Source organism: Balaenoptera acutorostrata, chromosome 1 (assembly GCF_949987535.1).
Source record: "Balaenoptera acutorostrata chromosome 1, mBalAcu1.1, whole genome shotgun sequence".
In the NCBI taxonomy this organism is placed as follows: domain Eukaryota; kingdom Metazoa; phylum Chordata; class Mammalia; order Artiodactyla; family Balaenopteridae; genus Balaenoptera; species Balaenoptera acutorostrata.
Genome location: NC_080064.1, coordinates 134515021 through 134530989, shown reverse-complemented (window position 1 = coordinate 134530989; position 15969 = coordinate 134515021). Strand labels below are relative to the sequence as shown.

Sequence of the window (15969 nt, the reverse complement as noted above, 5' to 3'; positions counted from 1 at the left end):
AATTTCTCTTTTCCTATTTCTAGAGGGTGGTTATGCAATTTCCATACATGTATACCTGAGTTTGTTTGGTTCTTTTTTCTTTTTTTTGAGTTAGGAAAGGCAACATAAAAATGAAAAAGAAAAAGGACCACATCCAAATAAAAACTCAACTGCTAAAATTATAAAACATATACTTCAAAAATATTCAGACAAGTGTTAAATCACATACTTGAATGTTACCAGCTGACTTAAAACATAAAAATCATAAAGAAAAGTCTCTCAAGTGAAAATAATACATAACTACATACTTAGATAATTAATTTTTAAAACCCAGCAGCAGTAAGAGAGACAAAAATATCCAGATAAATTAAATTTATGTAAGATTTAACCATTGTCTAACTTGCCAATTATCCTTTCTCTTCTTTTTTCCCTCCTATTCCTTCTTTCTGAATTCTAAAGTAAAAGATAAAAAACCGAAAGCAAAAACTTTAAAAATACACAAACCAAATAATTAGCCTCTGGATAAATCAAACACTGATTCTATTCTCGAGGTCAGTACTCAAGAAAAACCTTTGGATTTTATATATCTCCTGAGATAAGTTTCACCTAGTTAAAAATAACAATAATAATTTAAAATAATATCATTTGTAGAAAAGGGAAAAATACCTTCAGTTCAGGTTTTTCATCATCTTTTGTAGAAGTATCATCTGCATGCTGAGGAACCAAAACAAATTCTTCACTGTTCAGTGTAGTCACAGAATCTGATGACCCACTAATCTTCTGTAATGAAGCTCTGACCTCCATTTCAGTGCTGCAAACCTCTCTTCCCACATCCACCTGGTCAAAATCACAAGGAGTAAGAACAAAAATTAGTGAATAAAAACATGAACTATTAAGGACCTGATCAATCTTTGGCCTTTAAAATTGGTTCATGCAAGGAAGAATTCTGCTAGCTAGATAATTATCTCAAAACTAGGGAGGCTACCTTCTTGGGCTGGGCCACATAATGGAAATGTACCCTGAGTTTCCAGGCTAAAAGAACCATATTGTTCCCTGAAAAACAACACAAACCTGCCCATATCTCAACTAAAAGGATTTACTACTATTTGGCGCTCTACATTTTTCTCCTTGAAATACTTTTTGTTCTTTTTAATAAATAGAAAAATAAATAATAAATAAGCTAGAAGTATCTACAAATTCATACACAAACAAAAATACATTCACTGAAATTACTTTATAACTAAACCTAAATGTCTGCAAAAACTTATCTCCTCAAGACTAAGGACTGTACCTTAAAATATTTTTTCTGTGTCACTTAAGTTGACTGATTAACATAGAATTCAACACCCTAAGCCATGTATCTCTTTTCCAGACATGTAGCCACTTATCTACAGGAGGCAAAAAAAGCAGGGGAGGTGAGGGGAGCAAAGCTTTCACATTGCATTCATGCAGCAGTAATCAAATACAGTGTGATTCTGTTTTCTGGATAGATCTCTACTTTACACCATAGAAACTCAACATTCTCTATCACTTCCAGAAACTCAAATATTCACACAACTAATTTTAACTGAACATGTACACTATATAACAGTCACTATACTCACAACTGCGGTTACATGAGCGAATAAGGCAAACAAGTTGCCTCCTCTCGTGGAGCTTACGTCTAGTGAGGAAACAAGCAAGTAAGGTAATCCCAAATCATTCTCAGGCTATGAAGAAAATACAACAGCCTTATGTAACAAAGAGTAGCTGTAAGGAATACACGGACAACTTTAAGTAAGGTGGTAGGAAAGGACTCTCTGAAAGGGAAATATTTGAGCTGAAACCTGGAAGATAAAAAAGAACTGTATATTAAACAATCTGCTCAGTGACCAATGGGGTAATGTGACAGAGAGGTAGGACAAGTAGACCAGTGCTAAAGAACGCAGGACCTTGTAACCATGGTAAGTCTGCTCCATGCCAAAAATTCCCCCAGAAATGTTCTTTTTCTCTTTCTAATTAGGTTATTTTGTTCACTGCCTCATATAAATATGGTTGCAATATCTCATTTTGCCATTAGGTGACACTAACACCATTATTCTCAGGAAAAAATAAATAAATAATAACTTCCCCCTTCAAGTTACACTTTAAAAAATTACTTCCTAACGTTATCAAAAATCAAAGTTTCTAATAATATCAAAACAAAGAATAATTACTGCAAACTCCAAGGCCGGTGTAATTAGCTAGCCTTCATTTATTTGTTAGGCATGTAAACATCCTTCCTTTTTAAAACCCTTCAAGCACATTCATCTGTCCTCTAAAGGTTTTTCTCATTTTGCATATTATATGTTTCTGAAAATGCAGTATGTGTTAGAAGCCATGTTTTTACCCTTCAGGCTGCCCCACGAATCCTTGATTGCCAAGACATCACACATTCCAGGTGTTCTTTCTGTGGCCAATCCTTCTCCAAATCTTTTTCAGTTGCCACTCTTCTACGTGACCTCTAAATGTTGGAAATTCCCCAAGTTCAAGTCCCGAGCTTTTTTTTCTGATTCCTTGCTACACACTCTAAGTAATATCTCTCATTGCCATGGATTTAAATAGCATCTATATGCTGAAAGTCTCCCAAATTTCTATCCTAACCCAAATGTCTCCTCTAAACTCCTGATTTGGAATCCAACTCTTTATTTGATATTTCCATGTGGAATTTTTATCAGTTATCTTAAAATGTGACCCACATGGAATTCCTAATGTCCCCTCCAAAGCTGTTCCTTATTCAGATTTCCCATTTCAGTAAAGAACACCACCTTCCACCAAGTTGCTCATACAAAAAATCTGGTTATCATCCTTGATGCATCTCCACTTCTTCATTCCTCTCATTACCAAGTCATGTCAGCCCCACTTCCAAAATAAATCCCACATCTATCCCCATCTTTCTCCACATCCATTTTACCAACCTAATCCAAGCTATGATCTCATCTACTATAAAAGTCTCCTAACCCATCTCCTACCTCCAGTCTTCTCCCTAATCTACTCTTCACAGAACAGCCAAAGAAATCTTTCGGAAAGTAAGTTGGATTACATTAAAACTCCAGACTAAAATCTTTTCACTAAAATTCAAATAAAATCCAAACTCCTTGCCAGGACTTAAAGGCCTGACACACCCTTGCCTCTGTCACTTTATCATTACAGCTCTTTAGTCATAGAAAGTTTTTTCCCACTTTAGGGTCTTAGCTCTTATCTCCTACCTTCATATGGCTGACTCCTACAGGTATCAGCTTTGCTTCATCCACTCAACAAATACTTAATGAGTCCCTACTATGTGACAGAAACTGTAATGGAAACTGGAGACTAAATGATTAGTGAGATGAACGTAGGCCCAGCCTTCTTAGAACTAACATTCTTATGGATGTGATAAATAATACAGAAGAAAATTAACTAGGATCACATACTGGAATAAGTACTGGAAAAGATGATGAGAAGGGGCAGGGGGCAATATGGATTCAGTTGACATTTGGATTTAATAAGAATAAGCAAACCATGGAAAGAACTACGGAGAAAGAACTTCAAGTAGAAGAAATAGCAAATACAAAAGCCAAGATGTAAGAAAAGGCTTACCGAGGAACAGAAAGGAGGGCATAATAGCTACATAATAATGAGTATGGGAGTAAGAATACAGTTGTCCCTCAGTATCCATGGAGAATTGGTTCTAGGAACCACCACAGACACTAAAATCCACAGATGCTCAAGTACCATAGCTGGCCCTCTATATCTTTGATTCCTCATCTGTGGCTTCAACCAACCACAGATTGTATAGTATTGTAGTATTTATTAAAAAAAAATCTGTGTATAAGCAGACCCAGACAGTTCAAACCCATGTTGTTCAAAGGTCAACTATAGTTAGTATGAGATGAAATACAGACAGGAAAGGCAGAGAAGCCTGAGGCCACCCCTGACGTTAAGGCTATCTAAATATACTCCCTCCCCAATCCCAACTCTGTTTTGTTCACCAGGGAATACCCCATTCCTACTTTAGTGTCTAGTACATAGTAGATATTTAATAAATGTGTTGAAAAAAATTTTAAAAGCCCCAATCAGGCTAAAGATCTCACAACTACCAAATGTGGAGCCAGTATTCGAACTAGGTAGTCTGACTTCAGAGTACATGCTCTAAAGCACTACATTATACTGTCTCTTAAAGTCTCCTCATCTGTTCTTGAGATCCAGGGTTGGTATCAACAGAACATCACTTTGCATACTGAACTTCCCCCACACCTCTCCTCCTTCAAAACTTAGCTGTCTCTTCTGCCAAAGCATTCTTCTTAGATAAGTGATATTTACACTAATAGTTAATTCTGAATTAGCATGTGAATGAATACTAATGGTTGCTCAATTCAAAAAAGATGTCCATTTATAACAGAGGTTTTCTTTAGCCCAAGTGAATGTCAGATATTCTGCCATGCTAACAAGAAAACTATTAGTTTACCATATGTAATTTTGTGACCTCTCCAGAATACAGCCCACCACATCTCATTCTACTCAAAATTAAGACAGCTCTCACTACAACCATAAAAACTCTGCCTTGAAGGGCCTTATGGATCTTTTAGAAGTTTACCTAATGCTACTTTATTGGACTGAAGACTGCTTTGAACCTCAATATAGCGATGACATGCTTATCAAATTTGCACACAAACACAAAATCTGAGAATGCAAAGTCAATACTTTAAAATATTTCCACAGGCAAGTAATAAGATTTAAATAGGGAAAGAATAGTCTTTTCAATAAATGGTGTTGGGACAATTAGATATCCACACGCAAAAGAATGAAGTTGGACCCCAACCTCACACCATACACAAAACTTAATTCAAAATGGATCACAGACCTAAATATAAGAACTAAAACTATAAAACTGTTAGAAGAAAACAGAGGAGTAAATCTTCATGTCCTTGGGTTAAGAATGGTTTCTGATATGACATCAAAAGCACAAGTGGCAAAAGAAAAAAATAGTTAAACTGGACTACATCAAAATTTAAAATGTGCTGAAAAATGATACCATGAAGAAAGTAAAAATAAAATCCACAGGATGAGAAAATATTTGCAAGTCATATATCTGATAAGGGTCTAGTATCCAGATTATATGAGGAACTCTTACAAGTCAGTAATAAAAAGGACAAATAATTCAACTTCTGGTATCAGCTAAAGAGCCTGGAAGTCATCACTCCCTTCCCTATAACAAGAAAAGGTTGGACAAACTGAAAATCAATAGCTTTTCTTGGATCCATCAGAGAACTGAGGTCACAGGACAAACTGCCATTCCAAATTGGGGGGCAAGCAAGAGAGAGACAGCAACTGAGATCTGTTTACCTGCAGCAGAAGCTGCTGGAGCCATAAACTGGAAGAAACACTTAAATGATAATTTTGACAAACTGCTGGAAGCTAAGTGTGGAATTTGGGTGTGAGAGGGGAGAGTGGGTAGTGGAAGGGTGGCTTCAAATTTTTTGCATATTTAGTTGGTACTTAATAATAAGTAATAATAAAGAAATTTCTAACATTCAAAAAAAAGAGAAAGCTGGAATAACTATATTGATTTTAGACAAAGCAGACTTCAGAACTAGAAAGATTATCAGAGATTAAACAGGGCTATTATATAATAATAAGAGGGTCAATTATCCAAGAAAACACAAGAAACTGAAATGAGTATGCACCTAAGAACAGAGAATTAAAGTACTTGAGGCAAAAACTGACAGAACTGAAAGGAGAAACAGACAAATCTACTATTATACTTGGAGACTTCAACATCCCTATCTGAGACTGACAGATCAAGCAGGCAGAAAATTAACAAAGATATAGATGACCTGAATAGCACTATCAGTCGACTTGATCTAATTGACATTTACAAAATACTAATCTAACAAGAAAAGAATATACTTTCTCACAGAGAACATTTACCAAGGGAAACCATATTCTGGGCCATAAAACATACCTTGGCAAACTTTTAAAAATTAAACTCATATAAATATTGTCAAACCATAATAGAATTAAGCTAGAAATCTGTAACAGATAGCTTGGAAATTCCCAAATATTTGGAAATTAAATGACACACTTCTAAATAACCATGAGTCAAAGAAGATGACTCAAGAGAAATTTTAAAATACTTTGAACTAAACAAAAATGAAAATACAGTTTATCAAAGGTTGTGGGATGCAGTGAAAGCAGTACTTAGAAATCTGTTGCATTGAATGCATATACTAGGAAAGAAAAAAACACCTAAAATTATAAAAAAAAACTTATGCTTCCTTAGGAGCCTTAGGAAACTAAAAAAAAGGAGAGAGAGCAGATTAAAAGAAATAAAAAATATAACAGAAATCAATGAAATTGAAACAAGAAAACAATACAAAAAAATTTAAAAATCAAAACCAAAAGATAGTTCTTTAAAAAGATAAATAAAATTGATAAATAGTCTAGCCAGGCTAAACAAGAAAAAGAGAATACACAAATTACCAATATAAAAAATGAAAGAAGGTCATCACTACCAATCCCCTGGACATTAACAGGATAATAAAGGAATACTACAAGCAATTCTATGCCCACAAATTTGGTGACTTAGATGAACGGGACCAGTCCCTTGAAAGACATAAAGTACCAAACTTCACACCAGGAAAAATCGATAACCTGAATAGCTCTATACTTTTAAATAAATTTAACCAACAATAATTAATAAGCTTCCAAAAAAGAAAGCACCAGACACCGATGGCTTCACTGGTTAATTCCACCAAACATTTAAGGAAGAAATAGTATCAATTCTCCGTAATCTCTTCCAGAAAACAGGAGAGGAAATACTTCCTAACTCATTCTATGAGGCCAGCATTACCCTAATACCAAAACCAGATTACAAGAAAACTATAGACAAAATATTATAAAATCATCTCCAACAATGTATAAAAAGAATTATACCCCAGGGATGCAAGACTGACTCAAAAATTAATCAATGTAATCAAACATCAATAAGCTAAAGTAAAATCATGATCATGTCAATTGATGCAGAAAATGCATTTGATAAAATGCAACACCCATTCATTATAAAAACTCTCAGTGGGCTTCCCTGGTGGCGCAGTGGTTGAGAGTCTGCCTGCCAATGCAGGGGACACGGGTTCGAGCCCTGGTCTGGGAAGATCCCACATACCGCAGAGCAACTGGGCCCGTGAGCCACAATTGCTGAGCCTGCGCATCTGGAGCCTGTGCTCTGCAACAAGAGAGGCCGCGATAATGAGAGGCCCGCGCACCGCGATGAAGAGTGGCCCCCGCTTGCCACAACTAGAGAAAGCCCTCGCACAGAAATGAAGACCAACACAGACATAAATAAATAAATAATAAATTTAAAAAAAAAAAAAAAATGTTTAAAAAAAAAAAAAAAAAAAAAAAACTCTCAGTAAACTAGCAATTGATGGAACTTCCTCAACTTGGTACAGAATATCTACAAAAAAACCTATAGATAACATTATACTTAATTGTGAGAGACTAAAGAGACTGGACACTTTCCCTTAAGACTGGGCACCAGGCAATGATGCCCCTCTCTCACCTGTGATTCAATATCATAAGAAATAAAAGTTATAAAGATTGAAAAGGAAGAAATAAAACTGTCTTTATTCACAGATTACGTAATTATCCATGCAGAAAATCCCAAAGAATCTACCAAAAAAAACCTTAGAATAAGTGAGTACAGAAAAGTCACAGGATACAAGGGCAATACACAAAAGTCAATCTCTTCCCCACATACAAACAATAAACAACGGGAATTTTTAGTTTTTTAAAAAGCAACAGCATTTACAATAGCACCAAAAAATGAAATACTTATGTAAAAATCTAACAAAATATCTATAAGATCTATTTGTAAGTAGAAACCTACAAAACACTAATGAAAGAAATTAAAGAAGATCTAAATAGATGGAGAGACACTCAACATTCACAGATTGGAAAACTCAATATTGCTAAGATGTCGATTCTTTCCAATTTGAGTACTTAGATTCAAAAAATAACTTGCTGAGGCTGAATAAACAGACTGAGCACTCAACTATAAGCTAAACTATCTACACAAGAACAGGGACCATGTCTATTTTTATTTTATCCACCAACACATCCCCAGCACAGTGCCTACACACAGTATGGGCTCAATAAATATCTGTTTAATAAACAAGTCAATTATTTTGAACATAGCAGGCTGGACTCCTGCATCGGGTAGGAAGTTGTACTGAATGGATTCTAAAGGCACTTAATCTTAAGATTCTCATTCTATGTGATGTGTAGAAGAATTCCATTCCAACATGTCAATTCAAAATATAACCTAAGTCTACGATTATGCAGCAGAATGCTAAGCAAAATGTTACCTTCTCTTTATATATGGGGGGATCTGCTATTACGTCAAATCAAAAGAAGCAGCAGTTGGAAAATTTGCAGGAGTCTTTTAAATAACATGGAGCTCACTGTTCTGTGAACTCAAGACTAATAAATACATCCATTTCAACTCAGCATGTAAAACAGAGCAGTGCACAAAAGCAAAGCTGCTTTTAAAAGCATTTTGTTCAAAGTCTGCCCTATCATAACCCAAAATTTATAATGTAAAATCTGACAAAGGGTTTTTATGTTTCTTCAGGCACAGAAGAAGGAAAAAAAACACCAATACTGGGAACTAGAGTCTAGGCATAAACATTTTTATTTTTACGGCATTTTAACAGTATATGAGAATAAGAAAACTAAGCAGTGCTACAGAAAATCTGATAAATGTTTCTTCTATCCATCTTCCTTCTCCCCTGCTCCAAACCCAAAGGAACTCAATAAATTAACTGACTTAAATCAGTTAAACACACACTTACCCCCACACCTATAGTAATTGTACTAATTCTATTAAAATAGCTTTTATTTCTTAATTCAATGCCATGTCATTTTTGTCAAAGGAACAATATGATATCTAAATTAACACCTCACTTGGAGGCCTAAAACTACAATTTTCACATGTACAAGAAACAGTATAACAACATTCAGCAAAGTCTAACTGGAAGCTATCTTCTTCCCAAAATAACCAAACACATTCAAAACTATAAAATCGTTGTATACATGGTCCAATTTCTTTCTGTGCCGAATGTGGTTAGCCTACTCCTTGCTTTTAGATTATGTGCTTGTACCTATTCATTTTCAAGTGACTCAAACTAAAATAGAAAACTGAAAATATGAGTGTGAGTCAAAATTGGATAAGCTGGGAGGATAACCAGGGCATGGAAATTAGAATGACTATAGTAGGCCCATTACAAAAGTGGAAACAGGAAATATGCTTAATTTACAAAAAGAAAACAGACATGAATAATTTAAAACATCATTTACCAACCATAATTCTTCTGTGCTTTGAAGAATTGAGTCAGTCCTAGAAAAAAACTACCATGACCTCTTTTTACTAAACAGTCCATCCACTATTCTAGTTCTCAGGCAAGAGCCACACCAATATGTGTGTATATCTGCAAGTGTGTCCCTGCCCCGATTGAAGGCACAGAAGGACCTTATTAGCTCACTTCACTTTAGTGGATACCTGTTTCTATTTGTCCAGCAATACTCTCCAAACCTTTTTTTCTGAGAATATGCTTTCCCTCTATTCAAATCACATGGCTTTTAAAGAAACCTCAACCCTTTGGCTAAACAGATCCAAAGGTGGGCACTGAATCCAAACTAGACCAATTAACCCATATCCCGTTCTATAAATTCTTTTTGAATAAGCATGCTTAAATTGTGTTTCTGTCATGTGAAGCCTAATAAGTCCTAATATAATTATATGCTAGCAAAAAGAGACAGAAGATATATTTTAATAGGTTGCAGATGGCCATATGGTTTCATATAGTATTTGTGAAAACAGAAATCTACGTGAAGAAGACAAGAGAATCTGAAAAGCTGACAATAATTTCCAAGATAAACAGTACAGTGAATGTGATAAAAGAAAGAAAAAAAAGTAGATAAAACACTTACTTGAAATAATTATAGAAAATAAAAGGATAATACAAGTACTTACAATCAAAGCATGGTTTAAAAGGCAATAGAAAAATGTTTTATAACCAAAATAGGAAGCCATCATAGGACAAAGAAGAATTTAAAATGGTAGGCACATTATGATTATTGCTACATAATATTCCTATGTCATAAAAACAGACTGCAATACAGGAAAAAATTTTTATTTAAGAATTTATATTAGGAAGGTGAGATGTGTGGGTGTCTGTGGTAGATCAGATTACTGTTACCAATTTTTTACTTCCTCCCTATTACAGAATTGTACATTTACTCCTCTTGCCATGTTTACTTGGTAATATCTCCAGTTAGAGTAAGTGAAGCAAAATATTTCCCTGCCCAAATAAGTTTGGGCTTAGCCATGTAATCTGCTTTGGTCAATGAATATCAATAAACAAAATTTGAGCAGGACTTCAAACATACTTGAGTTTTTTGGCTTGGTCTCCTGAGTTTCTGCCAACTATCATGAGAAGAACATGTACCAGGAAGCCAATGACCCCAAAATGCAACATGAGAAAAAGACCTGGATCCAATCTACAGCTGGAAGAGTCTCCCTCCCAGACCCACAGAACCATGAGGTTAAAACTAAATGTTTGGGGACGTGGGTTCGTGCCTCGGTCCGGTAAGATCCCACATGCCGCGGAGCGGCTAGGCCCGTGAGCCACAACTACTGAACCTGCGCGTCTGGAGCCTGTGCTCCGCAACGGGAGAGGCCGCAACAGCGAGAGGCCCGCGCACCGCAATGAAGAGTGGCCCCCGCTCGCCGCAGCTGGAGACAGCCCTCGCACAGAAACGGAGATCCAACACAGCCAAAAATAAATAAATAAATAAATAAATTTATTTTAAAAAAACAAAACAAAAAACCTAAATGTTTGTTTTCGTAAGCCATCAAACATTCCAGCATTGTTCCACAGCATTACCATTGTAATAGCTAATTCAGTGACCTACTATTTTTAAATTTCTTCAGCATTATTATACTATTTTCAAATAAAAATCAGAAAAAGCTAACACTGCAACTAACAAATCAATCTCCAAGGAGAGATTAATATACTTCTTCAACTATTACCTAAGAAATCTAGTTGTTTCTATAATTATCATTTATATTCCACTGAATTAAAATGTACTTCAAGAGGCTACCCTTCTAATACTAATATTCAACTCTAGGTATACTCAGCTGTGTAAAACTTTGACCCATGCATTCTACTGTAGTTTAGAAAAGCCTACTCAGCAATATCTCCTAGGCAATAATATAAATGAAAAATATTTTGAAAATAAATAAAATCAAAACTTCTAATGAAGATTGACTTTTAACTCTAGATTTTTCTCTTGGTTTTTCTGCCATAACTATATATGTAATTTATTCAAGAGTAAGGCTGATAAAATTATATACATTATATAGTCACTTTTTGCCTGGAAAACCAAGGATTAACAGCTAAGCAATTCAGTGTTCCATAAACTTGGCTTAAGACTAATAAACAGCTTTATGCCCAGCAGGTACAGACATATGGTCAAGAGGGAAAAAATCCATCGCATGATAAACTACACTAAAGAGTCCACTTAACTATAGCCCCCCTTCTTCAGCTGGTCTAATAAAACCACCTAATACTTCATATGTTGTGTGCTGCTGCACAAAGCACGTAACAGTCAAAAATCTTGAGCTCTTTCTTGCCATGGGAAAGACATCTCACTTCTATGAACACACTGGTTTCTTTATCTGAAAAATAAGGGGTTTGACTAGTTGATCTCCAAAACCTCTTAAGCTCTAAAAAATTTACACATTATTTCTTTTCTTTTTCTTTTTTAAGATTTTTTTGATGTGGACCATTTTAAACTCTTTATTGAATTTGTTACAATATTGCTTCTGTTTCATGTTTTGGTTTTTTGGCCACAGACATGTGGGATCTTAGCTCCCCAACCAGGGATCGAACCGGCACCCCCTGCATTAGAAGGCGAAGTCTTAACCACTGTATTGCCAGGGAAGTCCATATTTTCTGTATATATCTGTAGATGAAGAATAAATCAAATATAGATGAAAAGGCTGAGGCACAGAGAAATTAAATAATTTCTCTAAAAATTTACAGAGTCAAAAGTAGAATTTAGAAATCCTCAGTTAAGAAATCTATTTACTAGCATATTACCTTTCCAAGGGCTGGAAACTGTAACACTATTACAAACATTTTCATCCAATTATCTCTTCTGCCTTCACATAATAAACTCTATGAAAGTATACCAAAATATAACACCAAGCAGAATTAAGAGGGAAAAGGAGTGAATTAATATTTACTGTGTATTTCCCACATAACTGGCACTAAGTTAACAGGAGAAGTGGTTGTGACCAATTTGTTGCCTCTAGTATACAGAGACTCAAAGTAGTAACCAAAACTTCATGAACTTGGCAACCAGACATGGTTCCTGAAGCTAAGGGAAAGAATAAGGGTTTACCTGTTGCCCTCTTCGACTATTTGATCCGCACAAGCTCAGCAGTCAGGGGAGACCCAGTCATTGCCCAAGAAGACATTGCCCAAGTATCAACACAACTCAGGAAAGCAAGTCAAATGATTTGTGTTTTTTTTCTATTAAAGCCTACAAGCAAAGACCTGACTTCTGTCTTGGAAGTACAGAGCTTTCTGCATATACTAGAACACTGAGTATTCTTAAGATATGCTTGACTTAACACCTTCTAGCTCATGAGAAGAAATTTAAATGTACGGTACCCAAAAGCTTCTTGGCATATAGTGTGAATGTACGTTTGTATGTGTGTAGGTATTTATATCTGCCTAGTTCTACAGAATTATTGATCCATATAAAAGAGTTAGAATTCATGAAAATCCCTCAACTTAACTAGGTTTCAAGAAAAGTCATTTTTCCCTGATTTGGTAGAATTTCTAACAAAGGAATAGTATACATTTCATACTACTTCCTAATTTTTTCAGTAAAATGATTCAGTAGGATGCTTATGGGGAAAGTTAAGAAATGTGAAAACAAGTTTTGAAATACTAAAAAAAGGACTTTGAAATCTGTTGCACAAAAACAAAAATAAAACACCGAGAATAATTTGAAGAAGCTAATATTTCCTAAATATTAAAATTTCTTAAGTACATAGTTTCTGTGAAATTATATAATGTCATGTGTCTACTAAAGCAAAGGGGAAGAGGGTCTTGCTGAGTTGAAACTGTAAACTACAAACTGAGTCACTATTCAATGGAAAAATAATTCACAGTAAAAACTTTTCTAGTACTGGTTTCTACTTTACAAGTTTTCACTCTCACAAGGCAAACAAAACTCAAGGATACTTTATATCATTAGAAGAGCAAATTATTCAATGGCTTCATAACCATTTCTGTTGAATACCCTACCTAAAGGATGTTTTTAAAATGCTTTCTGATGTTTTCAACAGGAAACATGTGATAAAATACAAACCATCAGAAATCCAATATTTGACTAAATCTGCTAAATCTGCATGTCGATGTCCATCTTGATATCTGTCATGCCTTTGAATCCTGGGTTACAAGCCACAGTAGACTTGCTGCCATACTGAAGGCAAAGAATGGAATATTAGAGCCTCAGGGTCTCCAATGCCATTCACACAGAATCCAGTTAATTTTTTTAAATTAATTTATTTATTTTTTGGCTGCGTTGGATCTTCGTTGATGCACGCAGGCTTTCTCTAGTTGCGGTGAGCGGGGGCTACTCTTCCTTGTGGTGCGCGGGCTTTTCATTGCAGTGGCTTCTCTTGTTGCGGAGCACGGGCTCTAGGCGCGCGGGCTTCAGTAGTTGTGGCATGCAGGCTCAGTAGTTGTGGCTCACGGGCTCTAGAGCACAGGCTCAGTAGCTGTGGCACGCGGGCTTAGTTGCTCTGCGGCATGCAGGATCTTCCCAGACCAGGGCTCGAACTTGTGTCCCCTGCACTGGCAGGCGGATTCATAACCACTGCGCCACAAGGGAAGTCTCCCAGTTAATTTTTTAACAAACTTTCATTGTTGTCGCTGATGTTGAACACTTATTATTTGATAGGCATAGTTATAAGATGGTCTTCTCCAACTGTATATCCAAGAGACATTTCAAACTCAACACATTCAAAAATCATACTTCCAATCTTTCCCTCATCAACCTACCAGTCAACCCACACCACCCTCCTGTAGACTTTCTCATCTTGATTGATGGCAACTCCATCCTTCTAGTTACTCCAGCCAAAAATATTAGTCATGCTACTCCTTTCTCTTTCTCTCCTTCATCAATCTTTCTCTCTTCCTCCCTCCCTCTGATTTTACAGCTATACTGTCAGCAAATTCCTTTGGCTCTATGTTTAAATCACATCCAGAATCGTCCATTTCTCATCACTTCCCCCGCCACTACCCAGTTTTAGCCACCATCATCTCCTACCTAGATTATTCTAAAAGCCTCCTAACTAATCTCCCTGCTTCTTTACTTGCTTCTCTATGGTCTATTTTCAAAAGCAGCCAGAATGACCCTTTTAATTTAGTTCTTACCAGTCCTCTGAACCCTCCAATCAGAACCCTCCAATCACTCCCCCATTTCACTCATATAAAAGCCAAACGACCTTCAAAGTCATTACCTGCCTGTACTACAAACTTACTCCTTCTCACTACTTCCCTCACCCCACCTTACCTTACCTTTGTGACTTATTCCCTACAATTCTCCACCTTGTTGACTCAACTCTACCTAAAATGATCTCCTTACTTTCTCTCAAACAGCCCTGGCACACACGCTCTGGTTATTCCCAAACAGAACACTCTTCTCCCAGATGTCTGCTTAACACTTTCAGTCCCCTGTTCATATCTTCACTCAAATCTCATCTTCCTGACTTACCCTGATTACTTTATCTAACACTGCTTCCCCACCACCAACTTCCAATCCCCCTTTATCCTGCTTCACTTACTCTCTTTTTCCAGAACACTTATTTTCTAACATACAATCTACTTCACTTTTGTATTATATTTACCGTTTATTGTCTTTCTCTCCCACTAGAATGCAGCATCTTCAAAGGCAAGGATCTTTGTTTTATTCTTTGATGTAACCCTAGCACCTAGAAGAATGTCTGGCATGTAGCAAACAGGTAAATATTTGCTGAATGAATGAATGAATGACTGTCCAAGATGAGTAAACTCAAAGTTCCTAAAACCCAAAGAGCCATCTAGTACCCTCCATCCTGATCAGGACTTTGTCTCTAAAGGGACATGATGAGAACACTGATGGTTTCTTTCATTGGGTAACTAACCAGCATACATTCTGACATTATATAGAACTTCCAGGGGTTTATAATGTAATGAGGTAACTAGAAGACAGAGTAAATTAAAATGTTAGAGACCTCCTCGCCGAATTTCCCATTTATGCAACAATAATGAGAACACCGACTAGACAGTCAGTCATATTAAGACATTGTTGTATTTTTGAGAGCGTGAGTATAGTGGTATTGTTCCAAGGGAGTCCTTGTCTTTTAGCAATACATAGTGAAATATTTACAAATTAAATGATATGATATCTGAGATTTGTTTCATATAATCTGGGGTAAGCACAGGGGAAACTAGATCGCCATCATTTGAAAATTGCTAAGTTGGTAAAAGGTCATAGGAACACATATCATTTGCCCTGATTTTGCATATGTTTGGAAATTGCCAAAATAAAAGGAAGAAAAAAGCAAAGTAATAATAATATGGAAAGTAAGTTTAAAAAAAATAAAAACACAAAAACAAAAGCCTATATTTCCTTTAGCATCTAGCACATTACATGGAACCTAAATAGTAAATAAATGATGAAAGGCTAAAGTACAGGTCAAAACTAAACAATAGTTTCTATAAACCACCATAAGGACGAGCAGATTAAAAGAAAAATTAGTGACCAAACTGAGGCCCTCCTTCAGAGTCAAAAAAAAAATGACATTCACTGTGATGGTCACAGTGACTTCAGATTTGTATGGATGACTGGGACAGAATGGGGAATACAATG

The 15969-nt window shown here is 35.9% G+C and overlaps 1 protein-coding gene across 4 annotated transcripts in view; it reads right to left on the bottom strand.

Annotated features, from left to right (window-relative positions):
- RABGAP1L (RAB GTPase activating protein 1 like) overlaps positions 1-15969 on the bottom strand; it is a 706627-nt gene that overhangs the window by 639860 nt on the left and 50798 nt on the right. For all 4 annotated transcript variants that reach the window (XM_057545595.1, XM_057545598.1, XM_057545602.1 and 1 more), the window contains exon 2: positions 646-816. In XM_057545595.1, coding sequence (XP_057401578.1) covers positions 646-783 — 138 coding nt within the window. In that variant the 5' untranslated portion in view covers positions 784-816. The remainder of the gene's footprint in view (positions 1-645; positions 817-15969) is intronic.